The 16,667-nt window shown below is 35.5% G+C and overlaps 4 protein-coding genes across 5 annotated transcripts; 2 read left to right on the forward strand and 2 right to left on the reverse strand.

The window, feature by feature from the left end:
* Positions 1 to 809: 809 nt before the first annotated feature.
* LOC125228414 (DNA oxidative demethylase ALKBH2-like) lies at positions 810 to 10,204 on the reverse strand. 2 transcript variants are annotated; one of them, XM_048132984.1, is made up of 7 exons: positions 9,946 to 10,204; positions 8,699 to 9,800; positions 8,023 to 8,464; positions 7,543 to 7,719; positions 6,521 to 6,700; positions 6,246 to 6,409; positions 810 to 965 (listed from the first exon to the last, which is right to left on the reverse strand). In XM_048132984.1, the coding sequence occupies exons 4-7, from the start codon at positions 7,710 to 7,712 to the stop codon at positions 826 to 828; spliced, it is 654 nt and encodes a 217-aa protein (XP_047988941.1). In that variant the 5' UTR covers positions 7,713 to 7,719; positions 8,023 to 8,464; positions 8,699 to 9,800; positions 9,946 to 10,204; the 3' UTR covers positions 810 to 825. The 2 variants fall into 2 exon arrangements, with proteins under 2 accessions (XP_047988941.1, XP_047988940.1); XM_048132983.1 differs by lacking the exons at positions 810 to 965; positions 6,246 to 6,409; positions 6,521 to 6,700; positions 7,543 to 7,719 and having other exon boundaries at positions 8,231 to 8,464; positions 9,946 to 10,197.
* LOC125228413 (tetratricopeptide repeat protein 30A) lies at positions 1,166 to 6,250 on the forward strand. Its single transcript, XM_048132982.1, has 2 exons — positions 1,166 to 1,292; positions 4,300 to 6,250. The coding sequence occupies exons 1-2, from the start codon at positions 1,239 to 1,241 to the stop codon at positions 6,232 to 6,234; spliced, it is 1,989 nt and encodes a 662-aa protein (XP_047988939.1). The 5' UTR covers positions 1,166 to 1,238; the 3' UTR covers positions 6,235 to 6,250.
* A 501-nt stretch (positions 10,205 to 10,705) lies between the features above and the next one.
* Positions 10,706 to 11,414, reverse strand: LOC125228341 (COA8 family protein CG14806, mitochondrial). Its single transcript, XM_048132875.1, has 2 exons — positions 11,071 to 11,414; positions 10,706 to 10,921 (listed from the first exon to the last, which is right to left on the reverse strand). The coding sequence occupies exons 1-2, from the start codon at positions 11,347 to 11,349 to the stop codon at positions 10,709 to 10,711; spliced, it is 492 nt and encodes a 163-aa protein (XP_047988832.1). The 5' UTR covers positions 11,350 to 11,414; the 3' UTR covers positions 10,706 to 10,708.
* Positions 11,415 to 11,822: 408 nt separating this feature from the next.
* LOC125228283 (MICOS complex subunit MIC10-like) lies at positions 11,823 to 14,623 on the forward strand. Its single transcript, XM_048132781.1, has 3 exons — positions 11,823 to 12,040; positions 12,914 to 13,081; positions 14,473 to 14,623. Exons 1-2 carry the CDS (start codon positions 11,962 to 11,964, stop codon positions 13,057 to 13,059), a joined length of 225 nt encoding a protein of 74 aa, XP_047988738.1. The 5' UTR covers positions 11,823 to 11,961; the 3' UTR covers positions 13,060 to 13,081; positions 14,473 to 14,623.
* The last annotated feature ends 2,044 nt before the right edge of the window (positions 14,624 to 16,667 follow it).

The raw sequence follows: 16,667 nt of genomic DNA on the forward strand, positions 1-16,667 counted from the left end.
AGGTTCCCATATTAGTAGTATTTTTATCTGTATATTACCTGACTTTATAACTTCTTATTTTATTTTAATGTTTCAAAAAAATTGTAATGTAATTATTTTGATGCCAGTAAATCAAAGATTTGTATAATTAAAAAATACTTTCAATTGGGTGTTAGTAGATTTAGTAGTAACTTTGAAAATTGACTGGTATCCCCAATTTATGACAGTGATGACGTCACTGAATAATGTTGACATTGTCAGCAAGTGCGAGAGGGACACCAGCCCAAACAATTACCTCTCATGTGGACACACTTTTTGACCTAACTAAACAATCTAGTTTAATAATTCTAAATCTATGGACAGTTGACAGTAATAAGACCCATTCCAGTTTTTTTATTGGCGTTTGAAATCTATGCCGTGCTACAGTTCGCGGCCTAATCAATGACTTTCTATTGTTATTTTACGTCGCGAGTTTTTTTTTAAGGTTCAAATGCGATGTCCGACTAACAATGACATCATGAATAAAATATGTACCCATTCTTACACAGATGACCCACGGTATATATACATACCTAGAAAGTACCAAGACTTAAATATAATAGTATAAAATTTTATCTGACCAGTTTTTTTTATTGGCGTTTGATATTGTTTGGTCTATGGAATTATCCCATTCAGCCAAAGATTAAAATAAAGTTATCAAAATTAATCTTTTTTCAATTATAGCATTTATGACTGAAAATATAATGTTAGATTTATTAACTGGACATTGTAGTATTTAACTGGTAAAAACGATACGGTAAATGAAACAGTACAAACAAAAACACAAAATAGAATTGGTTATGATATTTATTTCATACGCATTTTCCGAAATGTTAAGTTAATTCTAACACCTAGCAACTTTTTTCTAGTTGGTAATGAATGGTACCAAATATCGTTCGTAGGCGGATTCATGAACAATATACTCCCATGTTCCAGGTCAATTTTAACTGAAAAAAGAAAATTCTAATTTTAGTATAAATTGATTTGCATTACTAAATTCTAACATGGGGATTAAGTTAGTTATATTACTAACTTTTTTAGTACGTATGACAATCAAAATCACAATTCAATCAATCAATCAATTTGGACTTGATTTGGACAGTCATGGGCATGTTACCATAGTAACCTGCGTTGGCTGCGTTGTAAACACAACTGAAAACCAAGATTTAATAATTACCGAGTGGAAACTGTATATCTGAAGGGAATACTTTGAATAGATTATGGATTACATGCAAATTAAAGATGGACAGTATACTAAAACTATTTATACCATGGTGAGTACATACCAAAAACATTTTCGACCAATAATGGCACAGAACCCCGGTACTTACTAGTCATGTACTTGTACTCGCGTGGTTGCGACAACTTAAGCCCCGGTCTAATAAAACTACGCTACGCTTTGCAAGAAGTGTTCTGTTTATTGTATTGTGTAATACATCGGAATTATATTAACTCAAACTCTTAGAAATTTTTAGAATAAGATTTTATTTAACACTACTGTGTAGCAAGCGCATTTACATTGTACGTTATTTGATTTGTCTTGAATTCTCGACGTAAGTAAATATAGGTACTCATTAGGTACTTGTATTTGCAACGGCGGCGCATGCTATCATATATATAATCTTACACAGACAAGTCATTGTGTATATCGCATTGCTAGAGGTTGTTTACTTTTTAAAATAAATCCAGTATTTAGGGTCGTATTAATACTGGCTGGTTACACTATAAATTTGACGATTATTTTTCTTCCGCTACTAGTTTGACGTTGTTTGTCAGTTTAATCTTAATGTTTATCATAAGTCATAACAAATTGAACTAGTACCGGTAATTACAACCTTGTCATTTTGAATATTGAGTTTATTTGCTTACTGCGATTACCTGTCCAATTTGAAGTTTACTGTGACAAAGATTTAAAGTGTTTTACAGTGACATCTTAGCTGTCTATTGGTAAACCTTATGTCGTTGCAGTAACGTACACAAATAAATAGTCTTATGGTTTATGATGGTAGTTAGCAATTATTTTATTGAGTGTAGAGCTAAAAGTCAAGTAGAGCTGTACAGAAAATTAAAAATTCAATTTAAAAAAAAGTAACGATCAGATTAAAAGATGAATACTCTAGATGAGTTTAAAAAAATAAAAATCAGTTGGGGTGTCTGAGGTTTTGAGTGATACCGGAAACACCGTGTATTAACTCAAACTCTTAGAATTTTTTAGAATAAAGGTTCAGTTTCGTTACGATTTTATTTAACACTACTGTGTAGCAAGCGCATTTACATTGTACGTTATTTGATTTGTCTTGAATTCTCGACGTAAGTAAATATAGGTACTCATTAGGTACTTGTATTTGCAACGGCGGCGCATGCTATCATATATATAATCTTACACAGACAAGTCATTGTTACGTTACGAATCCACTCGTTATCGCATTTGATGAAATTTAGCATTTTATCAAATTGAAACGAGCACACGGAAATATCGATAGTACTGGCTTCGACATTTTTTGTCGGTATGCGAACTGTTTAATTGTGATAGCGATTCTAAATGAGTCATAAGGTGAGACGACATTTGATTCTACCATTTTAGAAATGGTGGGTACTATTGTAATAGGCCTTCGTTAATGTAGATTAGATTAACGACAGGTATTAGGAGTAGCTAGGAGTTTTAGGGATTACTTTAAGATTGCATAAGGTTATAGGTATTAATTACTTATCCCACTCGGTCACTCAACTACTAAAAGAATTCGACACTACCATAATAAATCATTGGAATTAAGATAATATAAGAATAAAGATAAAAATGAAGTATAATCGGCCAGCCTTTGACAGTAAAGATACAGTATGACCAAAAAGACTAGAAATTAATGTGGCAGCGCAGCGTTGTAGTGTGATCCCTTTCAAATCAATGTGTGTGAGAATACGGGACGACACTACGAGCGCACCTCGGACACTGGCGATCAAATATATGAAAGAGGCGCGTTCCTACCACACAGTCTAAGCTCGTGTAGGTGAACGCGTACTATGCTTGTATGAGTGAAATATGACAGGTCGACTGTTCGCATTTTTGACAGGCGGTAACTGTGAGGTAACCGAGAGGGGGTGGGCCGTGGGCGGCACTTTCAGCGGGGAGCGGGAGTGGCCATACTGTAGGTACGATAGTACTCTTTATTATACTGTGCTACGAGGTTGCCAGTGTTGCCACTTTTTAATTTCTACTCTTTTTGGTCAGACTTTAAACTTTGAATTTTCGATGGGTCGCCAAATTTCGCACCCACCGACAATGTTATATTTGTAGAAACTGTCTACTAGCGGAAATGGCTTGACAAACTATTATATAAATTCATATCCGTCTGTAATAAGTCGGTGTAACTGCATAGTTTTACTTTGTATATCGTTATTTGATTAGTTGATAACACGATAATTGGGGACAGGTACCCTTAGACAATTGAGTAACTAGGGTATCGTCTTTTTGTCTTAAATCCTATTTTTAACCAGATCCAAGATCGTTCGATACTCTGTAAAATAATTTTATTACGGTGACCTTAAAGTTTTTCTAAAATTAAACAAACAGCTTTGCTAGAACGTGTTTGCAATAACGCCGGCAAATATACTTAAGTCTGAAAGTTTTATCTATGACTAAGTACTCCTTAAGTAGTTTCCTTCAGTGCTTTATTTGTTTGTTTCTTATTATTGTGCAAAATGTTTAGAACTGGATTTGAAACAAATGCGCATTTATGAGCAGTTGTAATAGACATAATATTACAACTTCTTATGTTATCGACTTGTTTTGATTATTAAAAAATAGACAACATCAATAGATCTTTATCTACATAAATAGCCGGATCGTACTTGAGCTTGATTCAAATCAAGATAATTTAATAGTACTTCCAACGAAGGTTTTATATAGGGATGTAGATCATGTAGATAAAAAAGGAATACAGTTAGTAAATGTATTATAAGCCAGAGCCAGTGGAATTAATAACATGTAGCAAAAGCATTATAAATGGTAATGCAATTTTACTTAATAATCTCGAACGTTATTCCATCCGTTCTTTAAACTAGGATAGTAAACACTCAACCTATTTCTGGCGTAAAGGACATACACATGTTCGACTTATCTCAATGCAATTATGTGTAGGTATCATGCAGTTATCAGAGGGTGCATTCACTCAATACATGTGCCAGACATTTCTTTACTTAATAGTACTAAAGTAAATCAATAATTGCGCAAGACACTTCATAGTAGACCGATAGCATCTTGATATAACGCCTTTGATGTTACAGATAAAGGAAGCAAGGTACGAGGACGCCATAAAAGCACTCAATGATGCTATCAATTTTAACCCAAACAGAGCTGGACTGTCCTTGCTCGGTTATTGTTACTACAGGACTCAGGCCTTCGTCGAAGCAGCGAACTGCTACGAGCAACTGTCCGCTATGCACCCTGACGTGCCAGAGTACAAGCTCTACTTTGCACAGGCACTGTATGAGGCATCAATGTTTGATGAATCTTATAAAGTCACCATGCAAATTACGGCTCCAGAGTTAGAGCGAACGGTTATTAAACTACAATCAGCGATAAAATATGCAGAAGAAGATACCGGTGCTGCAAAAAGTCTTGTTGACTCGTATATTCAAGATGACGTTGACAAAGACATAAATCTGGGATGCTTGTTATACAAAGATAGCCAATACGAAGAAGCATTACAAAAGTTTTCTCGCAGTTTAAGTGTACTGGGTTTTAACGCGCATCTTCATTACAATGTAGCACTTTGCTACTTTAAACTGAAAGAATATCCTCAAGCATTGAAACACATCACCCTCGTTATTGAGAGAGGTATTCGTGATCACCCCGAGTTAGCCGTGGGCATGCAAGCCGAGACTTCCGAGGTCAAGTCAGTAGGAAACACTCTAACACTTCACGAGACAGCACTGACTGAGGTATTTAATCTTAAAGCGGCTATTGAGTACCAATTGAAAAATGTTGAAGCCGCAAGAGAGGCTCTCAACGACATGCCACCCAGACAGGAGCACGAACTAGACGCCGTTACTCTACACAACGTTGCCTTGACTTCTATTGATATAAAACCTACGGATGGCTTCGAAAAACTGCATTTTCTTTTACAACAAGACCCTTTCCCTCCAGAAACGTTTGCAAATTTGTTACTACTCTATTGTAAATTTGAGTATTATGATCTGGCTGCTGACGTGTTAGCTGAAAATGCGCAGTTTACATATAAATATTTAACCCCTTACTTATACGATTTTTTGGATGCAATCATAACGAGTCAAACGTCGCCCGAGGAAGCTTTTCAGAAATACGAAGATATTGCATCTAAACATGCCGAACAACTAAGGAAGCTAACTAAAGTTGTTCAAGAAAGCAGGTCGCAAGGAGATAATGATCAGGTCAAGAAAGCTGTTGTGGAGTATGAAGAAGCCTTGGAAAGGTACATTCCAGTTGTGATGGCTCAAGCGAAAATATACTGGGACATGGAAAACTATGGCCAAGTGGAGAAAATTTTCCGGAAATCTGTTGAATTTTGCAACGAGTCCGACGTATGGCGCCTGAATGTAGCTCACGTTCTTTTCATGCAGGAGAATAAGTACAAAGAAGCTGCTAGCTTCTACGAGCCTATCGTCAAGAAACAATATGACAACATTCTGGATATTAGTGCAGTTGTTTTAGCGAATTTGTGCGTCTCTTATATCATGACATCCCAGAACGAAGAAGCTGAAGATATAATGCGAAAGATAGAAAAGGAGGAAGAACAGCAAATTTTTGAAGACCCGCATAAGAAGTTCTATCACTTATGCATCGTTAACTTGGTCATCGGAACTTTATATTGCGCTAAAGGGAACTATGAATTTGGGATCTCTAGAGTGATCAAATCTCTGGAGCCGTTTAACAAACGCCTCGGGACGGATACTTGGTTCTACGCAAAGCGCTGCTTTCTGTCTTTTCTGGAAAATCTTTCTAAACACTTGATTGTAGTTAAGGATAATACTATCAAAGATTGCCTGCAGTTTCTTGAGGGTTGTGAGACCTACGGTCAGCGAGTCAGTACTGTTATTGAGAATCCTTTTCAGGAAGAAGATGCGAATACAAAAGCGAAGCAGACAGTGACCTATGAAGCCCGTTTACTGCGATATATGTTCAATAAGCTAAGAAATATTGATGACTCTGTAACAATTAATAAGTATGAAGATTTAAAGTAAAGTATGGTCACCTGGAGCTATCTGCTTTTTTTCTGGGCCAGGTTTTCTCGCATTTTTGTGTTTAAGAACAAAAGGTCGTTCTTGACCGAACGATATGGAAGCGATGGGGTACGTGGGGTCTAATTCAGGTTCATTGTCTCTATGTTCACCCATATGGTCATTGCCATTCCTGTACCTGAAAATAAAAAGTAAATTATTTAAAGGTGTCAGCTGGGTTTAAACACAGTTAAGTAGTAAATGTAAAGGCTTAGCTCTTAGAAGTTGTATTACATCTTTTGATACTTACTTGTTTACTAGGACAAAATCGTACTTAATCCCTTTTATACTCTCGAGGAAATTTCGCAAAGCAAGAACTGGTGCTGGCCACGGCAACGCTGGTATAGTTTTTCCAGAATATTTATAACATATTCCTGGATCCCCATACGCCACTTGCTGTCTAGGCAAAGGATACTCTTTGCCAAAAACGCTGGTTTAAGAATACAAGATAAATTTATAGTGTATGCTACATTCTTAGGTAACTTTCACATTCGTGTAATCAAATTATTTTATAGACTAGCGACCCGCCCCGGCTTCACACGGGTACTATACCTATGTACATGTAAACCTTCCTCTATAATCACTCTATCTATTTAAAAAAACCGCATCAAAATCCGTTGCGTAGTTTTAAAGATTTAAGCATACATAGAGACATAGGGACAGAGAAAGCGACTTTGTTTTATACTATGTAGTGATGATGAAGTGATAGTGATGTGGTCGTGACCTATAGTGGTCGTCCACGGTAATTAAAAGTTTGAATTTATCACCGTGTCTCCCCAAGACCAGAGTATTATCATATCATATTGCACGATTTATCGTTACCACCTACGATACTAAATGACACAGAACAGCGGAAAACAGAAGTAAAAAGTGCATGTGGTCCCTAGCTCCTAGCAGAGAAGGATAAGCACTTTCTCGAATAGCTGATGTGAGAATATAATAATGTTTCTTACTTAAGTAGCAAAATAGCAGAGTGACATTTATGTAAGGCCCACTTTCACCAAACATTTAACTCGGGGTTAGTGGGCTGTCATCTGTCAAATTCCATATGAGGAGTGGCTTTTCAAAAGGACTTATTTCTATAAGTCAACAAGGGTTATTTCTCTAGGAAGACAGATAAAAATAACCTCTGTTGACTTAATAGAAATAAGTCCTTTTGAAAAGACACTCCTCATATACAATGGTGGGTTAACCCTTTGTTTTCGTTGGTGCAAGTGGCCCTAAAGGTTGTAATAAAAGCTTTATTAAACTGTAGACAAGGAAAGGAATTACGTTATTTTTGCTAGATCCCCTTTAAAATATTCCAATGTCTTTTCTAGTTCCTTTAAGATGTTGTTGGCAATGCTTCTAGGTATAGCTACAGCGTAGTCTAAATCCAGCCCTTCTTTGCGTATTGTTTTCCATTTAATTGAAGTCGTGTCGATTTCGGATAACGAGTTCATTTGTCCTCTGCAAGTAATACAGGATTTTTCCAATTAAGGCATGGCAACATTTGAAACGTCAAAATGCAGACGTGACGTGATATTTTTTGGCTTTTTATTCGCATTCTGTTAAATTTCTTTGTACAGGACGATTTTACATATATTGGACTACATCGGAGAAGAGGGACAAACTAAGGGTTTCGGGGTTTCTCGACGAATATATACGGTTTATTTGTTTAATGCTGTGTTTTAGCTAAAACAGTTACTGGTAGTTGAATTAAAAAGGCTTTCTATTAAGTAAGACACAATATATAAAAATGCAGATTCTTACCTGGAATTTAGCTTGAATTCTTTAATTTCAAGAATTTTATTGAAATAATATAAGCATTACAGTTGTCAATAATTTTGACTTTTACATCGACTTGACTGTCAACGGTCTTAACGTCGTGATATAATGTTACCAGGATAAATTATGTTATTTCCCTAATTCTATTATTTCACAATACATGTCCGGGGATAAAAATTAATGACACAATCTTAATACAAACGAATTTATTTTCAAACTACCCAAACAATCGTTAATTGTCTACGAATCACAAACACTCGCCATATAGGGTAACGGAGGTGTTTCAGCGCTGGGCGGCAATTGTAAAGGAACGCTTTTAAGTAAGATCTTCGTTAGGAATCCTTGGCTTGAGAAGGATTTAATATCGAGCCTTAACCTTGTAGCACTCGCACTTAGGCTTGGGAAAGTTGGGATGGAAGCAGCCAAGCTGAAATATGAAAAAAAAAAACGGTGTATCTTTCTAACGAGTTAATATGTAAGTGAGGGTAGTTTCGCTGTCGCAAATCTTTTGTGACCTACTCCTACTCGATGTTGTAGGTGATAAATCCTTCCTTCCCTAGCAAGTGAGATCGTGGTCAAACGCTTTACACCTTTCTAACAAAAAAGTTCGCATTTCAGAGGGTTTCAAAGTATATAGGTATGTCAGTCGTACACAACTTACCTCGTCTGATCAACAAGACTATCTTTATCATGAAATACAGAATATTCTCGTATCCTCCGTATAGTTTCACCATTATCTGAATGAGCACCACATTCATACTCGTACAGCTTCTCAATAATGCCGTCCTTATTTTTAGCTGTCCAGACGTATTCGCCTGGTAGACCACGTAGTTTGGGTCCAGTGGACCCATAACTCGCAAAATTATCATCGTCATCCATAATTTCAGTTACCCGAGGAGTTAAAAGATCGTTGTTTGAAAAGTGCAATTTTTCGTCAACTACAGTTATCACAGGCTTAGATTTTTGCAAAAACTTGTGTATTTCAGCGCCGACGTCAGAATTCAGTAAGTTTTTCTTCGTGTGCACAATAAATCTTGTGCAATAGGCCTTTAGATCGTTATTTCTCGACCTATAAACGATATTTATCAACTCTAATAGATTTTTCTCTGCTTCCATTTTTTCTTTCTGCAGTTTTTTAATAGTCATTTTCATTAAACAGTTTTCTTTTGATGTTGTCATGTAAAGTTGCTGGAAATCTACGTAGCGCGATTTGTTCTCCTTCATTACATTTTGAGTATCTTTAACGTAACGTAGAAGCCGATTTTTGGCAATGATTTCTAACTGACATTGTCGCCTGATATTCTTGTTCTCTTCAATGGCTGCCATTAAAATCTGCCCTATAGCTTTACGATCACGCACAAGGTCCTTCATCCTTTTAAGTAATGATAAATTAGTGTTCTGTCCATTTTCAGATTGCTCAATGATGCATGGGTAATTTTGCAGTTTTTCCTTTAGAAATCTCCATAATTTGAGCATGGCAACACTTACATAATCGGCGATTATTTTTAAACAGTTTTGAAGTTCGAAAAAATGTAATGGTATAATAATCTTACTTCTGCAGTATGTGGCCAGCAAGGCTCTCTTATTGTAAACGAACAAAGCAATTGCGCCAGCCAAAAATGTTACATAGTGTAGATAGGCGATCCGATGGTGCTTTTTCTTTTTTCTTAGATGCCAGTTTTGGGTTATTTTTTCCATTTTTACGTCTTTTAATAAAGATTCGTTGCTATATTTGTAAACCTTATAAGGAGTGATGGCAGTACCTGTTGATTAGATTGCATAATAAGAATGGTACTTACATAGAGTATGGAAAGAAACAGATGAATTAGAAATTACATACAATTGATACAATTAATATTGCAGTAAGTAATTATTGATAAAAAGCAATTTTCTTGATCTAATACTTACTTAGATATATGCTAGTCTTATACTGGGTCAAATACATATCCAGACAGCAAAGACCCAGCCACATGGCAAAGCACAATCCCCACAACCATCTGAATGCAACATACATTATAAAAAAAATACTTTCTCCTAATAAAATACTATTTTAATACATTCACATGATGGTTTGCTCCACACTATATAAATTTTTTCACTTAATTTTGTTTTTCAATATTATAAATCAAAAACATATTTATACAAATTGGTAGTAAAATATTTGTCACAACTGACAAATGTATCAAAGACAAAGATAATTCTAAAATGTCATGTCGTTGTCAACCAGTATTTTTAATATTTTTATCAAACAGTATGTATGAGAAATATAAACTTTTATTTCACATGACGTCATCTGTACATTCTGTACTGAAAAAATACACTAGCCATTTAACATATATTTCAGTACAGATGGTGTTTTTTTTACGCACGTGCGAAAAGGTCGAAACTTCGGAGGAAATTCTGTAACTCGTACGTACACGTGCGAAAAGGAAATTCGTAACTCGTGTCGCCACTCGTTTCGAACTTCCTTTTTTACGCACTTGTATCGCAATGTACTATTTTAAAGGGCTGGTGGAGGGCCAGATAAAAATTTTTTGCAGGCCGGATTTGGCCCATGGGCCGTACTTTGTCCACCACTGGTTTAGCCCAAAGGTTATTTTATGGTCTGAGATTTTGTGAAGTAAATCTTACTTAACATTTGTATTCCAAAATTAAATAAAAATACATATAACTACTTATTACTTTTTAATCTAAATAATCTTCTAAGTTTCACTTGTATCGCTAAACTTAAAAGAGTAATATTTTTCTTGTACCACTCTATATTATAAGTAATGTGTGCTTTCCAGTTTTTATCCAGGTAGGCTTTGTAGAAGACACTCATCTCATCAGCTGTCAAGTTCTGTTTGCCTTCAGGTAAGTTCTTTTTAAGGTAATCTTCTCTTTCCTGAAATTATAATAATGAGAACTTATTATTACCTTCAGTTACCTAAAATAACAGAGACAATACACGTTTTATGTTTAATACGTAATTCATTTTGAGTCTGATCACTGGAAGTATTGAGTACTAAGAATGACGAACAGTCATGAGCGTACCTGAAAAAATCTCGAATTGTGTTGTGTCCAGAAGTTTTGGTTCCATTTCTGAACTTCCATCCGGAGCTCCCTGTACCTTTTTTCTAAATCCGTTTCATTTGCAGGCTGTTTGTAAATAACCTTTCGTAAATTCGACACGGGATCAGGGGGTCCAACCATGTCACAGTTGATTTTTGTGGGATTCGGTGTTTGCATTGATTTTGCTTCATTTGTAGTACTTGTGTTCCTGGATGTTAGTAATAGAAAGGAATTACGTAGATATATTCGACTAGACAACATTTTAAAGCATAGTAAGTACTCTATTATGTAAAATCTTTAAAATCCAAATCGAATTCAGGTTCGACTTTCAGATATTTCAATATGTCAATGTCAAATGTCAGTGTCAGTGTCACACTCAGAAACAAATTTGTTCCAGGCTTGTTTTAAATAGGTAGTTCTAGATATTTGAGATGTTTTCACATAATTTTACTGAACATATTATATTACTTAGACTGTTCTGTCTTGATATAACTTCAATTAACCAATTTAATAGATTTATACTTCCTATAAATATTTGATGTTGATGGACTTAATTTGATGTATTTAGTGTTGGATGGTTTTTTATGCAACTTAAATAGTTTCTAAACTATTTAAAGTTATATTTAAAACGACAAAGTCTCTGCAATGTCACGAAAACGCAGCTTTTTAAACATTGCTTGAAATGGTGTGGCTGTCAAATTGAATGTCAAAATGATGACAATCTGTCATGTGAAATTTTATTCTTCACTGCCGATTTGCATTATGTAAAAGTGTATGAGATCCCCTTTTATCTGAATTTGCACTATTTAACAAACGAACTTTTGCATTTTCGTGATCTTTTATCCTTTTGTGCAATAACGAACAACCCTAAATATGGCGAAAGGAAAAGAACCTGTCGACGAGTTCTCAGCGAAGCTGGACATGTGTCTCACGGACGGAGTTGTTAAAACCGGTAAGGAACAGAATTTTGGTAAACATTTTGGACCTTGAAACCTGTAGCCTGTTATATAATGCACAAGCTTTTGAATACAGAACTCATTCAGATTGCAATTTATTTGATTATACCTATTGTAAGATGCGTGTTATTAGTTACCTAAATTTTGGATGTGATCCATATGCTATACGCCATTTCTTCGCTCATTTCACATGTTTATAAGGCAGCAATGAAGAAAAAGGAGTCGGATAAGTTGTGTAAAGGTCTAATAGATAAGAATAACATAACTCTAAGAATTAAATGCAAGTCAAGAGCAGTGTTTTAGAAAATAAAGTCTAGTCTACTTATGCTGTTGACAAACTTGTGGACTAGTATTCATAATACGTAACAGTAGTTGTTAAAACATTTTATATCAGTACTGTTTTAGAACCCTATCTTGTTTTGTCAGTCAAAAGAAAAATGTGGTATCTATTGTATGACATGCATACCCATTTACTGCTCTTCAACTTTGAGACCGAAGTTAATGCCTTTCAACTTTTCAGCATTGTGATATACAATTTGTATTCAAATTTACATTTATTTTGTGGCCAAGTAAATGGGTCACTTTATACTAACATATTAGATGTGCTTAGCAAATAACTTTTTTAATAGAAAGGCCACTTACAATGGCAAAATATAAATGTGTTATATTTAAAGTCTTAACAGGTCGAATGTGAATAAATATAATTATTTCACCTTTTCTCCAACATTTTGGCCAGCTTGCACTGGCAGTGGTCATGGAAGACTGACGTCCCAGCAAAATATCATCAAAGTTGTAAACAACACAAAACTTCGAATATTAGTGACTTATAATTGTACAAAAATGGGAATGTATTATGTTTTGAATTTCAGGAGGTGGCCTGGTACTAGGATCGCTGGCATCCCTGCTCTTCCTCGGCAGGCGGAAATGGCCCATCCTCACCGGCATAGGCATGGGCATGGGCATTGCGTATGCCAACTGTGAATTTCAATTAAATCCCAAGAAGTCCACTTCATAGAGTAATGGTCTATGATTTACAGGTAAAATTATATTTTATTTTTGCTTGACCAATAGTTTTTTTTGTGAAGATTAGCTATTATTGATATTGAAAACTTTAAATAATTTAACTGTTTCATAATGACCAACAGCTTTATTTTAAGCATATAATTACAGACAGTTTTTATGGAATAAAGGGATCTGACTCTATATAGTGTTAATAAATGTTGAAGAGAAACTCTTACTATCCTTAGTATCCTTATTGAAAAGGATAAAGTATGTCCTCTTATTCCTAAGTTATGTTATGACTTACACTTTGAATGCTATAAAGCAATTTTACGGATGAATGCAGATATATAATAAAATAATAATAATAAATCCGTACAACTAGGGAACAAATCAAATTATTTTATTGAATACTTTTTTGATTTGTTATTTTTTTCAAGTAGTCACACTACTATATATAAATTATAAATTGAAATAGATATCATACACGAAAGAAAAAACGACAAGGCCCACTGGTGGCCAAGCCGGGAATCGAACCTGGGTCTTCAGCTTACGCGGCTAACGTCTTTACCACTAGACCACCCGCCCGCCAACCCTGGGCCTTGTCGTTTTTTCTTTCGTGTATGATATCTATTTCAATTTATAATAATAAATCCGTTTATTGCAGACAACATATGGTCCAAACAGTACAATTAAAAATATATGGTAATTCAATTTTGCACAGGATACATGAACAGTGTCCTGTGAAAATTGGACATAGAACCTTTTAAACATTGCACTGCACACTTATTGTAATATCGATTGTAAGAAGATTCCCATGTGTGGGGCACTGGACTGTAATCATGTTAAACTGTTACTATACAAGTTTGTAGCTGTCTTAGCAGCCTCAGAAGAAGTAAAATATACTTCATCATCATCATTCGCCTGCCCTTATCCCATTCATTTGGGGTCGGCGCAGCATGTCTTCCGCTTCCATACCTCCCTATCATCCGTCATTTCATCATTCACTTGCTTTCGCTTCATATCATCTCTCACGCAATCCATCCACCTTTTCCTCGGTTTTCCTCTCCCGTTACTTCCTTCCACACTCATTCGCAATGCCTTTCTCGTCACATGACTTTCATCCCTTCGCATCACATGCCCATACCATGCCAGACGATTAGCTCTTACTTTTTCTACTATCGGTGCAACTTTCAGGCTTCCTCTTATATACTCATTTTTTATCTTATCCATCCTTGTCACGCCACACATCCATCTTAACATTCTCATCTCTGTTACATGCAATCTCTTTTCATCCATCACCTTTAGGGCCCAGCACTCTGATCCATACATGACGACAGGTCTGATGATATAACTAAAATAAATAAAAAATAAATAAAATATACTTATGTGTAGTAAAATTTACTAAATAAGATTGTCTTTGTTTCAGATAAGGGATTTAAGTTCAAACAATATACAAACACAAGCAGAGCCGGGCTGCCTCCTACGGTTCAGTAGACACTTATTTAGACAATATTGTAATTTTGTGTTGTTATACTAATATGTAATTATTTAATTATGGAATAAATGCATTTTGTTTACACTAGTTCATTTTATTTCTCGATAGCTATCAATATGCGACATGTGACGTTATTTGGGTAAAGGAGCTTATTGTTGATGGCGCTTACGTCCCGCGGTGTCGTATTTGTACACGAACATCGCTCAAGCGCCATCAACAATTAGGTCCCTTTACCTAGATAATGGCACATATATCCTAAATGGTTTGAAAAGACCTATGCTAGGGTCATGAGGGGAGACAGATGTACATTTTTTTATGAATTTGCACATACACACATCAACATAAACAGTAAGAACAAACAAAAAAAAAAACAGATTATGTGTCAGCAAAAAGGATCAAGCTCAGAATTGTGCTTTTTTTTTTTTTTTATACTACGTCGGTGGCAAACAAGCATACGGCCCGCCTGATGTAAAGCGGTCACCGTAACCTATGGACGCCTGCAACTCAGTGTCACAAGCGCGTTGCCACCCTATTAGAAACTTGTACACTCCCTTTTGCTGTGTTAAGTACACAGCAAAAAGGAATGTACAAGCTCCAAGGAGGGTTCGGGTTGCCGACGACTCAAAGGACAATAGACGGAAAAAGTTAGTTCCGTAAGTCCTCCCGTCATCAGCACACCGCACCCTCGTTGAGCTCTGGCAGCCTTACTCACCGGCAGGAACACAACACTATGAGTAGGGTCTAGTGCTATTTGGCTGCGGTCTTCTGTAAGGCGGAGGTACTACCCCAGTTGGGCTCTGCTCTAGATTCGAGCGAGACGATATCCGCTGTGCTGTGCCCTACCACACAAAGCGGAATATCATTCGCTAGGCCCTACCTCCTCTAAAAGTGCTTCAGCACTTTGCATTAATATTTCTATTTCTATCTTTTTAATTTTTTCATATCATAATTTCTTACCTAGCTTTACCTGGATGTTCAATAGAGTTGCAAGGTAAATGTAAAATAAAACAAATTTAAAGAACAATAAATTTATTGTACAAATCGATACTGGAATTAATTAAAGGATAGATTTAATGTCATTTAAAAGTCCGTATACGATACGGCCAATATCGTCGAATATCGTTATGAAAATCATGCCCAAAGAGTTTACGGGACACTCAAATGGAAAAAGCTATGTTGTAATCAAACTGTAAATTGAATTAGAGGAATGGAAGATACATTTCCAAATCGTGTACGGACTTTTAAAAATAAAATAATTAAATACGATAATTATATTTAGTATGAATACATGAAAGCTTCCAACAACCCATATACAGACAGACACCCAACATGGTGGTAATTTAATACAATACAAATATAAAACAGTACAACATATATTACATTTATACCAATTTAAACGGCGAACGAATTGTACTTGTAAATAGTAAGTAACATTACACTTTATGGCACAGTGTACGAGGTATTCGCTTTTTTTATGACTACAAAGAGATGTATCCATTTTTTCACCTTATTTCATTGTAATCACATACATCATCAAGTGATTTCATGTTAAACTATGACAGAATTATTATTTATTAGGTATAGTAGATATACATATATGAACTAAAGTAAAAACGCTAGACGAAGAATATCGTGTTCAGAATGATTTCCTATCTCTATCGCACTAGCGTAATTTGGCATATTCCTGTCTAGCCCATGTTGACGGCAGTAATATATGGCAAAATGTGCCTGCAATGGAAATGGGAAATGTCAATGTACCCAATTCTTCATGCTAATGACATTGAAACATCCATCGTTAGTGTAATTATACCGAGGTACAATCCGTTCGCGCGAGCGTATCAAATAATGCAATGTGAACACAATACAACACCACATAAATATTTGTCTTTTTGTCAAACAAGGATCACCAAATGCATATTCGATAACTTTGCAAGTGCTCGGCAATAAACTAGTGTAGCCAACTAAATTGCCTACTGGTAGCTGCCGCGGGCAAATACAATATAAATAGACAGTCTACAATGACATTACAATGTTATATTAAAAAAAGCTAACATGGTAATTTACAATTTAATTTTTATTTTATGAAGTGCCCGATATTTAGGTACTGTTAAAAATGCGTCTTTCGC

The sequence above is a fragment of the Leguminivora glycinivorella genome, chromosome 7 (genome assembly GCF_023078275.1).
Source record: "Leguminivora glycinivorella isolate SPB_JAAS2020 chromosome 7, LegGlyc_1.1, whole genome shotgun sequence".
Taxonomy (NCBI): domain Eukaryota; kingdom Metazoa; phylum Arthropoda; class Insecta; order Lepidoptera; family Tortricidae; genus Leguminivora; species Leguminivora glycinivorella.

Bases quoted from the DNA above. Each gene is read 5' to 3' on its own strand.
- LOC125228413 (XM_048132982.1), top strand. From the start codon at position 1,239: ATGGATTACATGCAAATTAAAGATGGACAGTATACTAAAACTATTTAT. The intron at 1,293-4,299 runs GTGAGTACATAC...TTGATGTTACAG, and splicing joins CTAAAACTATTTATACCATG to ATAAAGGAAGCAAGGTACGA.
- LOC125228414 (XM_048132983.1), bottom strand. From the start codon at position 10,051: ATGTATGTTGCATTCAGATGGTTGTGGGGATTGTGCTTTGCCATGTGG. The intron at 9,801-9,945 runs GTAAGTATTAGA...TCTAATCAACAG, and splicing joins TAAGACTAGCATATATCTAA to GTACTGCCATCACTCCTTAT. The intron at 8,465-8,698 runs GTAAGTTGTGTA...TTCATATTTCAG, and splicing joins AGTCTTGTTGATCAGACGAG to CTTGGCTGCTTCCATCCCAA.
- LOC125228341 (XM_048132875.1), bottom strand. From the start codon at position 11,349: ATGTTGTCTAGTCGAATATATCTACGTAATTCCTTTCTATTACTAACA. The intron at 10,922-11,070 runs GTACGCTCATGA...TTATAATTTCAG, and splicing joins ACAATTCGAGATTTTTTCAG to GAAAGAGAAGATTACCTTAA.
- LOC125228283 (XM_048132781.1), top strand. From the start codon at position 11,962: ATGGCGAAAGGAAAAGAACCTGTCGACGAGTTCTCAGCGAAGCTGGAC. The intron at 12,041-12,913 runs GTAAGGAACAGA...TTTGAATTTCAG, and splicing joins GGACGGAGTTGTTAAAACCG to GAGGTGGCCTGGTACTAGGA.